Source organism: Mesocricetus auratus, unplaced genomic scaffold, assembly GCF_017639785.1.
Source record: "Mesocricetus auratus isolate SY011 unplaced genomic scaffold, BCM_Maur_2.0 Super-Scaffold_100004, whole genome shotgun sequence".
In the NCBI taxonomy this organism is placed as follows: domain Eukaryota; kingdom Metazoa; phylum Chordata; class Mammalia; order Rodentia; family Cricetidae; genus Mesocricetus; species Mesocricetus auratus.
The window spans coordinates 111583981-111605135 of NW_024429189.1; the positions used below are offsets into that span (position 1 = coordinate 111583981).

A 21155-nucleotide genomic window follows, 5' to 3' on the forward strand; every position below is an offset into this window, starting at 1 on the left:
CGACTCTCTTGTGTTTCTCCTACCCAGAATCCTCCTCGACTCCTAGTCCCTCCTATCTAGGTTTTCTATTGGCCAGACAGTACTTTATTGACAAATGCACAGGCAAATAACAGGACTTCTCCAACAATGTTGTTCTTAAGTAATATTAGTATCAGTAATAGGTTCAGTTCCCCACCCAAGCTCCTTAGTTATAAAAGTTGTATGTAATAAGGGGTGGGGCAAGGAAAAAACTGGCAGACCAGTCATATTTGCACACTTTCCTCCCTCACTGTCAGTGTCTTGAGCTGTGGTAGCAATTTGTGTTCCACTGACTTTTCTTTGCTTACGCATCTGACCGAGTGTTTCTGTGGTTATGTAGATTAGAGAAAATCTTATCATGACAAGGAAGATGATTTCTTCAATGCAATAGTTCAATCTTTCTTGGAGCAAAATAGAAATTGGCCACAGCTCTGTCTTCTCCTCTGGGAAAACATCCCACAGATGTGGAGCAGATGGATCTAGATTTAGATACCATCTGTTTCTCAGTTGCAATTAACATCGGATCCAGGATGGGTTGGATTTTACCATTGAGTTGGCCATCTCCATTGACCACTGGGGACTCTTAAATCATGTGTTTGTTGGAATGTGAAACTTGGGCTGCATTTCTTTGGATGGGCATCAACTCTTATGAGACAAAAGAAGAAAAGGAAACCAAACTCTTAGGCAAACCATTCATTCATGTGTGGTTGCTCCTATGGAAGGAGCCACCACAACCAGAGAGCAACAAGCCTCTTGGTCTCTCCTTGTAAGGAAGGGGAGTGTAAGAGAGAATACAGATACTTGGCAAAGTCTCTTCTAGTCTGTGGATTCCACTTTTCTAAAATACTAAGGTATTAATGCCCTCCCTCATCAACAATACTGTCTAGCACTTTTTGAATGTTTGCAGCATCCTAACTGTTACACTAAGAATTATACATTCATTATCTAATTTCAAAACCACAAAATATAAGTCAGATAATATTATTTTTCTCCATTTTACAGACAAGGAAAGAGTTAAAGCCTGGTATAGTTAAATACTTAGTATCATATACCTGAAAAATGAGCCAGACTTCTGATCCCTTCTTTGTGAGTGTGGCATCCTCCTGCTTCGTGATTGTGGTAACCTCGATGCTTCCTCTAACTTTCTTACAATAGGAAGAGCAGTTCTCAGCCAGAAAGTTCCCTCTATTCTTGTTTTGTAAAGCAAAAGCAAGAACTGTAAGAACTCAGAGATACAGCTCTCTTCCAGTAGGCATCATAACATCTCTAGCCTTGGCATTCCTTTTTCTTGTGTCCTACTGTGCTCTACCTCTGTGTGCCTTCAGGTAATCTCCTGGGTTCCTATCTGCAATACTGATTCTTGCTTTCTCTAAGCCTTGGGGAAGGGCAACTGAATGCCTGATTATATTTTAGCACTCCACCTTGTAGCCATGTCTCCTAATGCTGGTGTCAGCATCTGCAATCTACAGAAGTCCATCCTTCTCATTAGCCATGAGAATACCTCAAAGTGCCTCTCTAACTACAGAGAGGGTTTAAGTAGAGAGGTTTAGGACCATTTTTTTCTCTTGAACCTTGATTGCTTCTTAAAGTCACACCAGCCAAACAGATTGTAAGGACATAGTGAAAGCAGAAGCCATGCACCAGTTTCTCTAGACACTCCCTGAATTTTAAGCCAGCCAACAAGAAGAGAGGAGAAAGAGGGAGTCCATGGACCCAGTCAAGCTAATTTCCTGACAAGAGAGGTTTTGAATCTTCTACTTAAAAGTCCATAGTAATTGGTTGGTAATTATTCTAATGCGTTGTCATTGAAGTGTGAAGTTGGACATACTGTAAGAGGAAGTGTGGGTCTGCCTTGCTTTGCTATACTAGATGCTAAACAACAAAGTGAAAGTAAGAGTTTATGCCCACACAGATCAGGACTATTAACTTTATTCATTTACATGCCCAGCTTGAGGCTGAACCCCCACCCACCCATACCATCCAGCTTGTTAGTTCTTTGTACCTATCTCAGGAAGGATCTGGGTATATTCTCAGGTTGGTCCAATGTAGCTGATTAACACTATTGTAAGCACATCCTATGGGACTAATTTGGACATACTAAAGACACACAGTTAAGGAGGTAGTTTCTATCCTGAGAAAGTTCTTGAGACTTCTGACTAGCTATCCAACCTAAGTTTCAGGGTACCAGTCTTCTAGGGAATGCAAGCCATCACCATAATGATGCCAACTAACTTGGGTTCCAAGAACTTACACAGTAAAAGACAGGATGGGAAGAGGGGAGGTAAAAATAGAGGTTGGACATTTCTTCCCTGCTCCCCCCTGGTTCTTAAGTCTGGTGGGATCCTGGCAGGGATAAGGCAACCAGCAAAAATTATTTGGGTGCCCAGAACCTTGCAATAGTGGGGAGCTCTTACCTTGGCCTGAACCAGGTGCAAGCAGCAGGAAGGGAGTTGCTCTAATGTGGTGAGTGCTAGGAAGGGGGTTCATAGCAGATATTTAATCACACAGGAAGAAGAGGGTCCTAGGATATATAGGAGTAGATAATTCACATGTTCCCTTGGACTACCTGCATCAGAACTATCTGCTGATGGTTAGAAATACAGATTCCTGCTTCTGAGCCTATGCTTCACAAACTGCTGGGAGCCCATATTGTACATATGACACAGTAATAAAGTTACATGTGGCTAGACAGTGGTGGTGCATGCCTTTAGTTCCAGCACTTGGGAGGCAGAAGCAGGTTGATCTCTGTGAGTTTGAAGCTAGCCTGGTCTACAAGAGCTAGTTACAGGACAATCAGAGCCTTGCAGAGAAACCCTGTCTCGAAAAAAAAAGTTACATGTGATCTTTCATTCATGTATTAGATAGAAGATCTGTCATCAGGTCTCCAACAGCCTGTTTTGGAAGGGGTGGTGTTACAATAGTGAGAAAGATCCAAGTTGTCCACTGAGGACCTACATTCAGATCTTGCTGTTACTTCTGTGGCTTCAGGCCTACATCCAGAGTGGAGGTATAAGGAGAGATCATTTGTAATGTATTCACAATGTTAAGATGACAAAAGTGTAACATAATAGATATGTTAATTATCCTGAGGTGATCATTACCCAATGTATACATCATTCAAAATATCATATTGAAGCTTTGGATTTAGCTCAGTTGTACAGCAGGTACCTACCAGCTGCTAACAAGCCCAGTTACACACACACACACACACACACACACACACACACACACACACACACACACACACCACAATCATATTTTACATTATCAGTACAAAACGTTGATCAAGAAAAGAGACTTAACTTTTATAAAAGTTTTAATAAAGCTTCATTGGGAAGTTGGATACTGACCAGCTTGGGGTCCCTATCTTAAAGGATCTCTTCACAGAGGGGATTTAAATTCCGGCAAGAAGACAGAAGCAATGATCAATAGTCCTCTCCTTGAGATGACCAATGGCCAGGTGACTGATAGTGTGCACTCAGGGTAGGGAGTAACCTGGGTTCACATCCTGGCTCTCCCTCATGCTAGCTGTGGGCTCTGAGGCAAGTCCCTGAACTTCCCTGTGCCTCAGTTCCCAATCATGAGCCTGGAGGATACCCAGTGTCCCTTCTTACAAGTTGTGAAAGAGTATGGCTGACACACACAGGTCATGTTACCTGTATGTACCCACCTGTTCCCAGACCTTCCTTCAGTTGATGTCGAGCAGGGCAGTAGGAGAAGTAAATGGACACAAGAGACAATACTTCAGGGAATGGACAGCATGAAAAAGTCACATGGAGTAAAAAGAAGAGAGAGAAGACAGAAGAAAGCAAAAGAATATGGAGGCACTTAACAGGCTCTTCCTCTCCCCAGAGATAGCAAATTTCGCATCCCAGCCCTAGGCTCCACAACAAATGAAGTATGATGCTATGACACTGAACAGGCTTAAATACTACTGAGGATCTTGTTTGTTTGTTCATCCATTCATTTATTGTAGTATATTCATCCATTCATTTATTGTAGTGCCTGAGAGTCAAACCAGAGCCTTGTGCATGCCATGCAAATTCTCTACCCTTGAGATGTCCCAGCCAAGCATGCCTCAGGAAAACAGGCCCTGCACGTTGCCTGGACAGCACAATAGACCTGATCCTGGCAGACGTTGTGAGCATGGGAGAACTGTCCCTACTACTCATCTGTCATGTGTTGGTGTAGGTGGGGGAGAGATGCAAGCCCTTACCCCTGACCCCTTACTGCTCAGGACAGACTAGCAAACTGATCCTCCCCCTTTCCAGTTACAGCCCTCAGGAAAGTAGACCCTGCACCTTGCCTGACAGCACAGTAAAACCGACCCCATGTTGGCAGAGGTGTGGGCGAGCCAGCCTTGAAGTTGTGAGCATGGGAGAGCTGTCGCCATTAATCATCTGTCATGTGGCAGCATGGGCAGGGAAGTGATGCCCCCATCAATGCCTGAGGCAGAAGGCCCTGAGGTATAAGAGCGGGAGAGCTGCCCCTGCACCTCAACAGCTGTAGCTCCTAGGGGCACTCACAACAGTGGCCCCTACATCTCACTGAACAGCATAGTAGAGCTGGTCCTGAAGGTGTGAGAAAGCTGACCCTGAGGATGTGAAAGGAGGAGAACCGGCCCGCCCCTTGCTCATTGCTGCAAGGGGTGAACTAGCCAGGGCAATGATGGAGAGCTCACCCAGGCAGTGAAGACAGGGGAAAGCTGGCTAGCTGACCAACCTGGCAGCTTCCCAGGCACAGAACCAGGGTTTTGTATTAGCCCACCCCAACATCCACCCCATCTGTGATCTGGCTGGAGTTCAGGGGTGTGAAGTGAAGGGGGGTCAGTCCTGTGGACCCAGGGCTGCGGGTCTCCATACCACAGGGCAGCAATAGGATATCTAGGAAGAGTTCCAGTGAGTTTCCAGCATTGATGATTGTAACCGAGACCAGGGGCCTTGAGCCAGACCAATGATTTTTTGTGATGAAAGTCTGCATGTAAAAATGTATGGATAAAGGGTTTTACTGTGTGGCTAACCATGTCACACTACAGCTTGCATGGTAAGTAAGATTAACACCTCCCCTTGTTCCTCTTAAATTTTATTTTGTTTTATTCTGGGGTGGGAGAGAGACAAGTGGGATTGAGAGACATGATGTGAAAGACACAAAGAATAAAATAAATGAATAAATAAATGAATACATAAATAATGTCCCATCTGAAATCTAGGACATCTAAGCATACTGAAGTTCCTTTAAAGTAAAATAGTCACAGAATTTGTGTTAATGGAGCAAATATATTAACATGTAATCCTTTCCATTAAAATATAAGCCTTTTTTTAATCTTACAGGTCTTTTACTTAAATATTATGTTTTTGGATAAATTTCTGTGTATGCAGTTATGTATGCCTCCGTGTCTATATGTTGTTTCTTATACTTTTTTTATTTAAGTTGTCTTGTTTTGTTTTGTCCTTTTGTTTGGTTTGTTTAGTTACATGTTTGTTTTCTTTTCTTTTCTTTTACGAGACAGGGTTTCTCTGTATTGTTTTGGAGGCTTTCAGTCCAGCCTGGCCTTGAACTCACAGAGATCCGCCTGCCTCTGCCTCCCGAGTGCTGGGATTAAAGGCGTGCGCCACCACCGCCCGGCACATGTTTGTTTTCTAATGAGAGAGAGAAAAGGGGTGTGGATTTGTGGGGGGTGGGGAGAATCTGGGAGAAGTTGCAGAGAGGATTGTGATCAGATATGAAAAATTTATTTTCAATAAAAATTAAAATTACTGAAAATGAAGAGGAGACTCAGCAGCAGCAGCAGCCAAGGCCCTGAATAGCTTCGAAGACCTTCCCAGTGCCAGATGATTAATAACCATGGGTGACATTCAGAAGGGTCCTCTAGACTTTAGGAAGGCCTTGCTTCTGAAATGGCCTATTTTGATTTCCCCTTGAATTTTATTCCTCCCACATTCTCCCTTACCTCACTTCCCTTTTGCTTTAATTTGGGAAACAACCTTGAGACAAAGATTTGAATATAAATGGTTATTGTGGTAGAAATTGATGTCACTGGGGACTAGGAAGTGGGTCAAGGAAAGAAAGGGTGCTGTTGAATGGTACATGAACAGGCATACAACCCTCTGGACATGTGACACTCCATCCATCTGGGAACTGAACTGACCACCTAGTTAACCTACCCAGAACATGAGGGAGTTAGGCATTGATATACCAATTCCCATAACTTATTGCTTGAGGACTTCACAGAGGGTTAATTAATTACCAGGCATTTCTTTTCCACACTAGAGAAGATTCTGATGTTAGAAAATTAGTGGTGTCCTCAAATATGCTTGAAGAACATAGTAAGATGAGGAAGGAACACCATTGTCCATCATCTATGTTCCCCTTCTCTGGCCCTCCTATTTGGAACTTGCATCTATTCTGTGAGGCTAAGTCTGCCTCTCTGTGATCACTAGAGTCCCTGAATCAGTAACAGATACAGGATCGGTTCGACTGTAGCTTCATTTGGGCCAAGAGACACAAAGCTTGTTATGAGAAAATTATTTTATTTGTTTATTTATTTAATGTGTATGCATATGGTGTATGGACATGAGCATATGAGTGTGTGCACATAAGTATGCAGGTATGCACATACATGTGTACACAAACATGTGGAAGCCAGGGTTCAATGTCAGATATCTTATCCCAGCCTTCTTCACCTTATTTTTTGAGGCAAGGTCACTGAACCAGGAGCTCACTGATTCTGCTAGGCTTGTGGGTTCCAGGACTCCACCTGTCTTCACACACACACACACACACACACACACACACACACACACCAATTCTAGGATTGCAGACATGCACTGCCATGCACAACCATTACATACTTCCTGGGGATCTGAACTCAGGTCCTGTGTTTGCACAGCAGGCACTTTACTGAGTGAGACATCTCCCCGACCCCAAGAACACATTTACCTTTTCAAATCCCAATCCTACAAGCACTTAAAATGGGAAGGGGGAAGAAAATCTACTTTTTTATTAGTGAACCACAGTTCCTAGGAGGTTTAGAGCAATTTTTAGCCAGGCAAAAGCTCTGTAGTCCCGCCCTATGAAGTGTTCCCCAGTTCTTCATTCATGGACTTGAGAGACAGAGACAGGAGGGCAGATGATGTAGTAAAAGGAAATTATCTGTGAAATCTGCTGACTGTAGATGCCACATAAAACAGCAGGGTAAAAGTCACGCTGCTCAAATACATTTTCCCCAAGATTCAGAAATGTGTATGGATATCAACATTTCAGCTCCCGCCTGTTCACCGCCATTAAGTCACAATCCACAAATACCTCTTGTTATGTTGGGCATTTTTTTTAAGTTTAACCACTGTAGCAAAAGTTCTTCAGGTTTATTTGGCAGTCTCTGAATAACATATTCTTTAAGTATGTGAATATTATGTAAGTGGAAAGGAAAGCCTGTGGTCTTTGCTGCCCCTGGAAGTTCTTCATGGTCATTTTGACACTTAAGATACTTGAAGGTCTGCCTTCTGGGGACTCAGTCAGGACTTTGTGTTCACTGTGACTATCTTTGTTCTCTTATTTATTGCCACATACAAAAAAACTTGATGCACATGCCCTCAGTTGATTTGTTGAACTTGGATTGGGTTTGGCCAGTTGCAACTGGTCTGTACTGGAGAGTCTTTTTGTCACCTGATCTCTGACAGGCTTGGCAAGAACAAGTAGAGGGAAGGGCACTGTGCATGCATCTTTTTCTCCAGAGGGATGGCTGCTTCCATTGTAGCAGTAATAATGGTATATGAGATGTGTCATACACCCAGCATCGTTGACCATTTTTCCCAAAAACAACCTTGTAAGCCCCCTACTTGGCACACTGATTGGCCCCACATTGGAGGCTACACAGGGTAATAAGAATCACTTGAATTCATGCAATGCAGAAGTGTCACATCTGAAAGTTTATGTGGCCCTTCACCTCTCTGTATATCCTCCCAGGCTCCAGACATTTCTTTTGCTAGATCTCATCAGTGACACCAGCTGTGCTGGGATCTATTCACTTCATAGAACTCATTCTGTCCCAGCTCAGCCTGGAGCATGACAGATACAAATACATGATGGATGCGGCTGCCATTGAGGAAAAGGGAAGCTGGATACATGAGCAAAACTCATTCATAGTCCCAGACTGTGTGTGATCAATGTCAAAATACAGATTCCCACTCTGACTGCACTCCTAAACTCCAAGGAAGAGAAGACCCTGTGATCTTTCAGACTTAAGCTAAAACTCTAGAAATGGATTGTACCCTTCACTAGACCCACCCGTTATCTCCACCCCAGACCTCACATTGGTTTGTTCAGATTTCAAACCTGTCTTGTATTTTACAGCAAACCTTATAAAATAAATAGCACTAAAGAGTATCGGTGGTTCTGACAGGCAGCCCCAAATTAGATGGCTGGGACTCATGTTTCTCTCTCTGCAAGACTGGATAGACAAGAAAAACAGAAGGTGAGTTGGAAATCAGAAGAAGGTTCAGAGGCTACATGGGTGTATAGAAAGAGCTGGGCTCAGAGAAGGGTGGAGAGGGTCCTGAGGTTCAATATAAGCCTTGACATTTGCTTATTGCATCTCCCTGCATTGTCTGAGAAATGAACCCAGGCACTGCCTGCCTCCCACAAGTACCAGAAGAACTAAGGGAGGTAGTTCTGACAGGCCTGGGATGGAATCACACACAGTGGCAAATGTTATTCTCCTCTTTGATGATATCCTCTGTCCTTTGGAAAGGTAGGCCTGCGAAAATGAATATAAAAGTCCTTTAGTCTTATGCCAATTGCATGGACAGCCCTATAGATGTCATGCTTCCTGTAAGAGATTTGCACCATCTATCTAGACTTTGAGCCTTTGTTTGGGTCCTTTGTTCTTTTAGATTGTGCATTTTATTTTCCTGGTGGCAACCTGCTTTTTTGTGAGCCTAATGGGAGAGATGTGCAGGGGATTATAACCACAGAAGTAGTCACACACATACACAGACACAGACACAGACACAGGCACACACACACACACACACGTGCGCCAAAAAGTGTCCTACAACAGGCAAAGCACCTCCATACATCTATCTCCTGGGCCTCATAGCATCCCCTGATGTGCTTTGTCATAGGGTGATTGGCAGTGGGTATCCCCACCTGGCCTTACCCATCTTGGGAACCAAAATCAGTGTGGCTTCCATAGCTATCACCCTCGAAAGCATTGAGAACTTAACAGATCTGTTCATTTCATGTCCCAGCCCAAGCATCAGTGTTACAATATTGGATGCAGGTTCTTGTCTTGAAACGAAATCAATACTTAATATGGGAACATGCTCTTACCGAGAGGGCGCATGGACTTCTAAGCAGCAGCAGCTGCTCCAATGAGCTGTGTCAGTGATAGACAGTTTATTTAGGTCTTGGCTAATCCACAGATGTGTTGTTCTGTATTACAATTACTTAATTTGGATGTCCTTTCAAGGACAGTATTAAAACCTGCATGTCATTGGATCAGCCAAGTCACACAGCAAAAGGATGTTTGAATCTGTTACAGTTTGGGAATTTTTTTTCTGGCAGATCCAGAATACTGTAAAATACACTATTTTTTGTTTGACATATTAAAAATGCCATGGGCAAATGATTTTGTGTAGATTATAAATATATCAATCAATAAAAATTATTTTAAAGACTTCTCTGGGTTCTTAGTGGTTAGTAAAATATAAAAAAAAACTAAAATCTCCTACCACCTACATAAATCACAGAAGAAATGAAAATTTAGGGGGAAAATATGGCTAATAATACAGGTAGATTGATTCTGACGAAGAAACATGACTATTACTTTGAGAGTATGACCAACTCATATGTAAATGTATTGTTATGAGAGTTGGTTCAAACATACAACTAAACAATTCAACAAAAGAGAGACTGTAATTTCTAACATTTTCATATAGCAATAGAGTATAGATGCATTTTTATCACTAAATGTACATTCACACAATTTCTTTTGACAGCATTGCATCGAATCATGAGTCATAGTTGATCTAACATCCCTGTGGTGTATTTTGATAGGTTTTGATAATTTAGCACAGTTTGCAGTTTAGGACAAATCAACTTTGTGCTTTTGTGTAACATTTCCACAGAATAGAGTGTTATATTGTACTTGATAATCTCCCTGTCCTGTGGGAAAGAACAAACACATACACATGGAAAGAAATCAAGTGCATACAAAGGGACCCAGGGGACTAAATTAGTACACTGGCCAAGAGTCAAAAGCCTGAGATCATTTCTAGCTAGGACTAAAGCAGAAGGGCCCCAGGAAAGAAAACCGTAAACCACAGAAACGCCACTAACAGGCTAAGTGCAAAAGGCAAAGTGTTGGCTCGTGAAATTGAAACATCCACTTGGTTTCAAACTGAGGTGAGACACGTATTTGCATGTTGCGGGGTGTGCGTGCATGTGCATATATGTACCTGGTGCACCTCTTGACTCAGCTTCTCAATGTGGTAGCACCATTATCAGACTCTCTTCTATATGACTTCTACCTCTGGCAGCCTCAGGCTCAAGGAGTATTTATACTCTCTATTAATCTCCACCTGACCCTTTAAATAGTTCTTCTGGCCACCTATCACTTTGTGACAAGAAATGGCATGGTCTGGTAGCTGGCCTGGGTCTTATGCTTGTTCTCTGTGTGACTGGAGACCCATGCTGTGAAGTAGTAATCAATGGGAAAATATGATAGAAGACGGTCATGAATCGACTAGTGAGCAGGCACTGGTAAATACCTTAGGCTACAAACATCAATAAACTAAAACCCAACAGCACCAGCAATGCTGCTGGTGTGTTATTAAGTCCAGAGGCATAATGGGCTCTACTACCATATGATCCATGGCTCCATGAAGATATTGATGACTCTGCTGCTTCTCAATTAAGCATCAACTTCACTCTTAAGGACCCCATACTTCCTATGCACAGCTAGCAACAGAGGGTGAAAATGACCCTCTTTGGAAAGGTGGTTAACTCTTTCATTTGATGAGCCAAGTCACATGCACACCTCTAAACCAATAGCCATCTCTACTAGGAACACTACACACTGATTGGTCAATCAGTAATCCTGGAGAAAGGTTGAAACACCTTCTACCTGAGGCACTATGACTATGTGAAGGTGCTGGGGTTCCCTGAAGAAGTGAAAGGTATATGTTGGGTGGTTATTCAACACTGGAATCCAAACAAATGGTCATTGCTTTGAGATGGTGTCTTGAATAAGAAGAAGGCAATCTCTGGCTAGAAGGTGAAATCCTAGAGATGCCCTGGTGATAGCTGACCACAATGTGGAAACAAGTTTGCACAGGGACCAGGTGGTTTCAAGCAGGTCTTAGGCTGAGTTCTGAGGCTGTAATTACATGAGGAAGTTCATATCCTCAAGAGCTTCTGGTGGTGAAAGCTGGCAACAGACTATTAGAGTTAATCTGTAACCTACCCAAAAAAGTCAAGTTGAGAGAGTATAGAGGAAAAGGTGGACAGGGAGTCAGGTTGGCATTTGAAAGCATGGTTAAGTGAGACAATGGTATACATGAAGGACTCTGGGTAGAAGAAGCAGCATGTTCAAAAGCTCTAAAGCTAGTGCCACCGTCTTCTTGGAGTTTCAGATGGGGACAAGAGGCAGTTAGTAGGTAGAGAAGCTAAAGCCAGGCCACGGGTCTTTGAGAAATTGCAAAGACTTTGTACTTACCCTGAATAAAAAATTAAGTTTATCATAATGGGGTATAATAATTGAAGGAAACAATGATTCAGCACTTTCCCCTTGGCTCTCCCTGACTCTTAATTCTTTCTCCTCTGCTTTCTTCCAGGCCATGTACATGTTCTATGCACTTGCCATCGTGTGTGATGACTTCTTCGTCCCATCCTTGGAAAAGATCTGTGAGGTATGTGGGGGCACATTCCCAGTGTGCTTGAGAGGACTTTGGGATGGGAACTCTGCTCTGCCATGGTCTAGCCTCTTCTCTGAAATCCTTGAGAGTCTCAGATGTAACACCTGCAGGCCTGAAAGAGAAGGACAGTGTTAGCTCAGTCTTCATGACTGAAATCCCCTCCTGGGAGAGAAGGGTAGACTTTAACCCACAATGCATCTGCCCTTACTGCTAATATCCTCAGGGTGTCTGTGGGGATACTTCCACAATGTCATGCAGCAACATAATTTGTGGCTGCTCCAGCACATAAAATGTGTGTAGTAAGGTGTAGTGTTTACAAACAACCTGCGTATATCCTCCTGTGTGCTTTACTACACTGATGTAAGTCATGTGGAAACAGATGATACACTATGTTGTTTAGGAAATAATGACAAGACCAAAGCTGAGTGTTCCTTGCAGATATAAATAGTTATACAAATAATTCTGGTCCCACAATTGGCACCCCAGGCATGAAGGATTAGACTTTGTGTACTGCCCCCTCCCACACCCCCATTTTTTCAATTCTGCTGCTGCTTGCTCCCTAGCCTTCCCTCCACCTTCCTTTCCTCCATTTCTTCCCTCTGGGGTCCTGTTAGGTAAGAACCTACCATCACCGCATGCTTCCCTAACACTTAACTCTCTGTTTACACCCTGGGTGGAGGCCTGGCATGCACTGGGGCAAGAGAACTGGGCACAGGGTGTTGTACATTCATTATTCACATTATCACAGCCACTGCCAGGCTGAAGTGCAAGTTCAAAAAAAATATTCAGAGGTCGACAAGATGGCTCAGTAGGTAAATGCACTTGCCACCAAGTCAGACAACCTAGGTTAAACCCTCAGGTCTCGTATGGTGGAAGGAGAAAATAGACTCCAACAAGTTGTCCTATGGCCTCCACATGTGTGCCCTGGCATCTTCACCTGAACATAGGAACCTGTGCAAACATACACAGATACACACAAATGTACATGTATACACACACACACATGCAATAAATAAATAAACTTTAGGTTTCTTTATTACTCTACTAGAAAGCATTTGTTTTCTTGTCGCCTTCATCCCACTGTCTGTCTGGAAATGTATCCTTTTTATATGCAGGCTTTGTGTTTAGTCTTATCTATTGTATTTAATTCATTATCTGAGCGTCCCATCTGAAAGTCCAGTAGCCATCAAGCCTTGTGGCCCCTTCTTGCTCCATCCACAGCACCCAATTCAGTAGATCCCAAAGACCAACAGAGAAGGCAGTCGGAATCTATATTTCTAATCAGGTCTTGGATAATTCTGAGGATTCTGGAAATCTCACTTTGAAGATTATATTCACCTAAGCACTTTCTTCCAAGCCCTGGACATTTGTTCACTTTTGTATTTAGAAGTAAACAATCATTGCACAGCAACCCTAGATACGCCATAGGAGTGCATTCATTCGTCTTTGCAGTGACAGTAGATTAAGGAAAGTAGGGTGGTGGCTGGAATGCACAGTACTCTAGTATGGGTGTGATTGTCACAATGATCCAAGCATGGAACAGGATCACCTTATGGCAAAGGCAAGGGAGTGTTCAGCTTGGTAGTAGGGATGTTTGTGATTGCTCAGTATCCATGGAGAATTGGCTCCATATTCTTGACTGTTCAACTCCCTTCTTAAAGTAGTGGAGGACTGTAAAGTTTAAACCACCTCTAGCCTATGCTGTATAATGTCAGTTTTATGTAAATATCTGTCAGAGAGAAATGATGAAGAAAAAAATAGTGTGTTCTTAGTAAGGATACAGGCTTATGTTGTTTCTTGCCCCCATGAGTATTTGCCATCTGAGATTAGTTAAGTCAATAATTAAGTATACAGAGGCCCACTTACCACCAGTTGGTACTACTATATTCTTATATAAAGCAAAATTTTCTTCTGCCTCTTTCAATGTGGTATGTTTGCTGTTAATAGCAGAGGTATTTATTATATCTTATCCTATAAATACAGATAGCAACTTGTTAAAGTTAAGAAGAGAAAATTTAATGGGGTAAAGATGCTATTTTTACTGGGTCATCTGGGTGCAGGAAACTGGATGTGTTGCTAAGTCAGTGTGGTGTGACTGACCATCCTCTAACCACATCTAAGACCCTACCAGGTGACCACAGTCAGCTTCTCTCTAGGAATCTAGAAACTGAGGCTCAGAGACTTAGTAGCCTGTCCCCACGTCACACAGCTGTTTAAGATCAGAGTCATGATCTGAGCCCAGTTTGGATCATGGTCACACCTATTGCAGTTCTGCAAGAGTTTATATCAGGATTATTCAGAACTGGCTCTACCTCGAGGATCCACAGCTACCTAGGGATAAGGAATGAAAATGAGGGGCCTTCTTTCCCAGAATGCTCCTGTTCCCAACCAAGTCCAGTTTTAAAAGCAAAATAAGTTACAAGAAAGCATGTCATGCCACAAGCCTGTCTCCGCGAGTACAGCTCCATGTACTTAAAGCCATCTTAGCTGCTGAGCAAATGGCATGTCTGTAGACATGGATAAAATGAAAACAGAGTTTGTATCTCCTTGGTGATCCCATGTTTATGTCTCTGAGAGCTTGTACTCAACTCTCATTGATGTTCCATTCTTTCAAAGGATGGGGGACCATGATTCAGGACCACCCATTATGGCCTGGTAGAGCTTCCTAGCCTGGGACTTGCCATACTACCTTTACTCTCCCAATCTCTTTATAGAGAGGTGATGCTGTGTGCTTGGTGCTTGCTCTCAGACTAACTCTGGTGTTAAGCAGAGATGCTCTAAAGGGATCTTGATTGAACGTTGGTGAAAAATGAAGAAATCCACTCTACTCAATAAATCATAGCTGAGGCTGGAGGTGGGGAATGGTTCAAGTTCAAGCCAGGAAAAATGTTGGGCAGGGAAGAGAAAAGAATGCCAATATGATGAGCCTGAATACCAACAGCAGGTCAGATAAGTCACTAAATCTTAGGCAGCCATGAGGTTACATCATGGAACGTACAAAGGTGTTGGAATGTTGAGAAATCCTTTGTCTTCAAAAGGCAAAGACAGCCTCAGACTCTGCTACACTGACACAAAGCAGGAGAGGTGTTTTAAGGGCTCAGCAAGGGGAGCAGCATAGCATTCCTGGGGATCAGGGATAACGACCTTAGGTTGACCAGAGCATGTGCATAAATGATGATATTGAATGTCAAGATGAGAAGGCTATAGGGCCATGTGTTACAAAAGCAGCAGTGGGGCCTCCTGGACTGGAGAAGAGAATGACAGACCCTGCTTCACTCAACTAAGGTCTGCGCCAGCCAAGCTCTATGCCCTGGCCACCCATGAGCTTGTAGACCACTGATAAGATGAAGGACTCTATCTTCTATATACAGGTTCCACATCTGAGCATTCAACTCAGATTAAACACTTTTTTAAGTTTCATCAGCATGGGACAAATAGGCTGCCTTGTCATTCTGCTCTGGATAATACAATATTTTATATGGCATTTACATTGTATTAGGAATTGTAAGTAATCTAGAGATGATTTGCAGTATATGGTAGAATGTTTATAAGTTAAATGCAAACACTGCACTATTTAATATGAAACTTAAACAATGCTTAAGTTTGGGTATCTGGGTCCTGCAGGAAAGGAGGCATTCCCAGAACTAATCTCCACTAACTCAAATGCTGACTATATTCATAGAGGGTTATGTGAACCCGGTCGGGACATGATGCAGAGAGAAGGGTTTGAGAAAGATGCTGGCATGATACCAGGGCAGGGTCATGTGGAGGGGAGGGCCAAAGGAGCTGCATCTGGAGGAAAAGTCTTGTTGACTAACATTTCAGGAAAAGACAGAGAATGCCCGAGCTACTGAACCTTAATGGGAACAACAGGACATGTTGTTGATGGGGAGCCCAGGGTGTCCAGAAGTGAAGGAATGCAGGAATTACTCTCCACTCAGGATGAAGCTAAGGAAGAGTCTCCCTGCCCCTACCCCTTATAGCAACTAGCAATGCAGAGGGAAGAGGACTTCATGACTAGTAATTCTTTTTTATTATTTTATTTGTTTTTTATTTAAATTAGAAACAACCTTGCTTGACATGTCAATCCCAGTTCCCTCTCCCTCCCCTCCAACACCCTCCCATCAGCCCCTCCCCAACCCCCACCTCATCACCCCTTCACTCCCCAGGGAGGGTAAGGCCTTCCATGGGGGATCTTCAAAGTCTATCATACCATCCTGGACAGAGCCTAGGCCTTCCCCCATGTATCCAGGCTGAGAGAGCATGTGGAATGGGCTCCCGATGTCCATTTGTGTGCCAGGGATAAATACTGATCTATGATCCTAGCCCCCATAGATTGCCATCATTGCCAATGATGTCCATGTTCAGGGGGTCTGGATCAGCCCTTGCTGGCCTCTCAGTCACCAAACTGGGGTACATGAGGTAGCCTCTCCACTATTGGTTAGATTGGCAGTTAGTGTCATCCTTGTAGAGCTCTGAAAATCTCACTAATGTCAGATCTCCTCTCAAACCTATAATGGTTCCCTGTATTATGGTATCTCTCATCCTGCTCTCCTCTGTTATTCCCCTGACTCAACCTTCCTGCTCCCTCATGTCCTCGTCTCTCGTCCTCTTCTCCCCCTCTCTTTGTCTCCCATTCCTCTCCCCTCCTTTCCCCCTTCTTCTCCCCTCCAATCCCCCCAAGCTCCCAATCTCCTCAGGAGATCCTGTCCCTTTCCCCTTCTCCAGGGTACCATACATATCTCTCTTAAGGTCCTCCCTGTTTCCCAGACTCTCTGGCAGTGGGATTGTAGGCTGGCAATCCCCTACTCCATGGCTAAAATCCATATACTAGTGAGTAAATACCAAGTTTCTCTTTTTGTGACTGTGTTACCTCACTCAGAATGGTTTCTTCTAGTGCCATCCATTTGCCTGCGAATTTCAAGATTCCATTGTTTTTTGTGCTGAGAAGCACTGCATTGTATAAATGTACCACATTTTCTCTATCCACTCTTCAGTTGAGGGGCATCTAGGTTGCATCCAGGTTCTGGCTATTACAAATAATGCTGCTATAAACATAGTTGAACAGATGTCCTTATTGTATGAATGTGCATCTTTTGGGTATATGCCTAACAGAATTGCTGGATCTTGTAGTAGACTGATTTCTATTTTCCAGAGGAATCTCCATACTTGTCTCCAAAGTGGCTGTACAAGTTGGCCTTCCTACCAGCAGTGAAGGAGTGTTCCCGTTTCTCCACATCCTCTCCAGCATAAACTGTCATTGGTGTTTTTTATTTTAGCCATTCTGACAGGAGTAAGATGGTATCTCAGAGTTGTTTTGATCTGCATTTCCCTGATGGCTAAGGATGTTGAGCACTTTCTTAAGTGTTAATCAACCATTTTAGACTCCTCTATTGAGAATTCTCTATTTAGTTCTATACACCACGTTTTAATTGGATCCTTTGGTGTTTTGGAGAGTAGCTTCTTAAGTTCTTTGTAAAATTTGGAGATCAGCTCTGTCAGATGTGGGGTTGGTGAATATCTTTTCCCATTCTGTGGGCTGCCGTTTTGTCTTGTTTACTGTGTCCTTTGCCTTACAGAAGCTTCTCAGTTTCAGGAGGTTCCATTTATTAATTGTTGATCTCAGTGTCTGTGCTACTGGTGTTATGTTCAGGAAGCAGTCTCCTGTAGGAATTCGTTCAAAGGTACTTCCTACTTTCTCTTCTAAGAGGTTCAGTGTGGCTGGATTTATGTTGAGGTCTTTGATCCATTTGGGCTTAAGTTTTGTGCATGGTGACAGATATGGATCTGCCTGCAGTCTTCTACATGCTGGCATCCAGTTATACCAGAACCATTTGTTGAAGATGCTTTTTTTTTCCACTGTATAGTTTTAGCTTCTTTGTCAAAGATCAGGTGTTCATGGGTGTGTGGGTTAATATTAGGGTCTTCAATTCCATTTCATTAGTCTACCTGTCATACCAAGCTGTTTTCAGTACCATAGCTCTATAGGAGAGCTTGAAGTCAGGGATGGTGATGCATGCCTCCTGAAGTTCCCTTATTGTACAGGATTGTTTTGGCTATCCTGGATCTTTTGTTTTTCCATATAAAGTTCAGCATTATCCTTTCAAGGTCTGTGAAGAATTGTGCTGGGATTTTGATAGGGATTGTATTGAATCTGTAGATTGCTTTTGGTATGATTGCCATTTTTATTATGTTGATCCTACCTATCCAAGAGCATGGGAGATCTTTCCATTTTCTGGTATCATCTTTAATTTCTTTCTTTAAAGACTAAAATTCTTGTCATACAGGTCTCTCACCTGTTTGAATAGAGTTATCCCAAGATATTTTATGTTGTTTGTGGCTATTGTAAAGGGTGATGTTTCCCTGATTTCTTTCTCATCCCCTTTATTGTCTATATATAGTAGGGCTACTGATTTTTTTTAGTTAATCTTGTATCCTGCCACTTTGCTTAAGGTGTTTATCAGCTGTAGGAGTTCCCTGGTAGACTTTTTCAGGTCACTTATGTAAACTATCATCATCTGCAAATAGTGAAAGTTTGACTTCTTCCTTTCCAATTTGTATCCCCTTGATCTCCTTTTGTTGTCGTATGGCTCTAGCTAGAACTTCAAGTACAATATTGAAGAGATATGGAGAGAGTGGACAACCTTATCTTGTTCCTGATTTTAGAGGAATCGCCTTGAGTTTCTCTCCATTTAGTTTGATGTTGGCTATCAGTTTACTGTATATTGCCTTTATTATGTGTAAGTATGTTCCTCTTATCCCTGATCTCGCTAAGACATTTATTATGAAGGGATGTTGGATTTTTGTCAATGCTTTTTCAGCATCTAGTGAGATAATCATATGGTTTTTTTCTTTTTCAGATTGTTTATATGGTGGATTACCTTGATGAATTTTCGTATGTTGAACCATCCCTGCATCCCTGGGATGAAACATACTTGATCATGGTGTATGATTTTTCTGATGTGTTCTTGGATTCGATTTGCCAGTATTTTATTGAGTATTTTTGCATCAATGTTCATGAGGGAGATCGGTCTATAGTTTCCTATCTTAGTTGTGTCTTTGTGTGGTTTGGGTACTAAGGTAATTATAGCCTCCTGAAAAAGAGTTCAGCAGTGAGCCTTCTGCTTCTATTGTGTGGAACAATTTGAAGAGTGTTGGTATTAGCTCATCTTTGAATTTCTGGTAGAATTCTGCACTGAAACCATCTGGCCCTGTACTTTTTTTGCTTGGAAGACTTTTGATTGCTGCTTCTATTTCCTTAGGAGTTATAAGTCTATTTAAATTGTTTATTGGTTCTTGGTTTAATTTTGGTAAGTGATATCTATCCAGAAAATCATCTATTTCCTTTAAATTTTCCAGTTTTGTGGAGTACACATTTTCAAAGTATGACCTGATGATTCTCTGGATTTCCCTGGTGTCTGTTGTTATGTCCCCCTTTCCATTTCTGATTTGGTTAATTTGCATGTTCTCTCTCTGCCTTTTGGTTAGGTTGGTAAAGGTTTGCTATCTTGTTGATTTTCTCAGAGAACCAACTCTTTGTTTCATTGATTCTTTGTAGTGTTTTCTTTTTTCTACTTTATTTCAGCTCTCAATTTGATTATTTCCTGGCATCTACTCCTTATGGGTAAATTTGCTGCTCTTTGTTCTAGAGCTTTCAGGTGTTCTGTTAATTCTCTAGTGTGGCTATTCTCCAGTTTCTTCATGTGGGCACTTACTATGACCTTTTCTCTTAGAACTGCTTTCAGGGTGTGTCCCATAGGTTTAGGTATGTTGTGCCTTCATTTTCATTGAATTCTAGGAAGTCTTTGATTTCTTTCTTCATTTCTTCCTTTACCCAGGAGTGATGCAATTGAGCATTTTTCAATTTCCATGAGTTTGTTGGGTTTATGCAATTTGTGTTGTTGTTGAATTCTAATTTTAAATCATGGTGTTCCAATAAGATACATGGGGTTATTCCAATTTTTTTGTATCTCTTGAGGTTTGCTTTATTACCAAGTATGTGGCTGATTTTAGAGAAGGTTGCATATGGCACTGAGAAGAATGTATTTTCTTTTGTGTTTGGATGGAATGTTCTATAGATGTCTGTTAAACCCACTTGGGTCATCACTTCTGTTAGTTCCTTTGTTTCTTTGTTAAGTTTCTGTCTGGTGGTGCTGTCCAGTGGTGAGAGTAGGGTGTTGAAGTCTCCCACTACAAGTGTGTGGGGTTTAATGTGTGATTTGAGCTTTAGAGTGTTTCTTTTATGAATGTGGGTGCCTTTGTCTTTGGGGCATAGATGTTCAGAATTGAGACTTCATCCTGATGGATTTTTCTTGTGATGAATATGAATTGTCCGTCTTCATCTCTTTTGATTACTTGTATTTTGAAGTCTAATTTGTTAGATATTAGGATAGCTATACCCGCTTGCCTGTTAGGTCCATTTGATTGAAAAATCTTTTCCCAACCCTTAACTCTGAGGTAACATATGCCTTTGAAGATGAGGTGTGTTTCTTGTATGCAGAAGAATGATGGATTTTCTCTTTGTATCCATTCTGTTAGCTTGTGTCTTTTTGTAGGTGAGTTAAGACCATTGATATTGAGGGGTATTGATGACCATTTATTGTTGATCCATGTTTGTTTTATATTTGTTTTCGGTGGTGGTCTTGTGTGTGAGTCTTTTCCCTTTTTCTGCCTTTTGATAAAGTGAGATTGTCTATTGCCTATGTTATTGTGAGTGTAGTTAACTTTCTTGGGTTAGAGTTTTCTTTCCAGAACTTTCTATAGGGTTGGATTTGTGGATATGTATTGTGTAATTCTGGTTTTTTCATGGAATATCTTGTTTTTTCCATCTAGAGTAGTTGAGAGTTTTGCTGGGTATAGCAGTCTGGGCTGGAATCTGTGGTCTCTTAGTGCTTGTAGACCATCTATCCAGGACCTTTTGGTTTTCAGAATTTCCATGGAGAAGTCAGGTGTAATTCTGATAGGTCTACCTTTATATATTACTTGACCTTTTTCCTTTGCTGTTCTTAATATTCTTTCTTCATTGTGTATGTTCTGTATTTTGATATTATGTGGCAAGGGGACTTTTTTTCAGTCCAGTTTATTTGGTATTCAGTAACCTTCTTGTACTTTCATAGGCATGTCCTTCTTCATGTTGGGAGAGTTTTCTTTTATTATTTTGTTGAATATGTTTTCTGCACCTTTGATAGACTTCTTTTATACCTATTATTCTTAGGCTTGGTG

The 21155-nt window shown here is 42.0% G+C and overlaps 1 protein-coding gene across 2 annotated transcripts in view; it reads left to right on the top strand.

Annotated features, from left to right (window-relative positions):
• The window catches only part of Slc24a3 (solute carrier family 24 member 3), a 490244-nt gene that overhangs the window by 337645 nt on the left and 131444 nt on the right, over nucleotides 1–21155 (top strand). For both annotated transcript variants that reach the window (XM_040746432.1, XM_040746431.1), the window contains one exon: nucleotides 11853–11927. In XM_040746432.1, the coding sequence (XP_040602366.1) occupies nucleotides 11853–11927 (75 nt within the window). The remainder of the gene's footprint in view (nucleotides 1–11852; nucleotides 11928–21155) is intronic.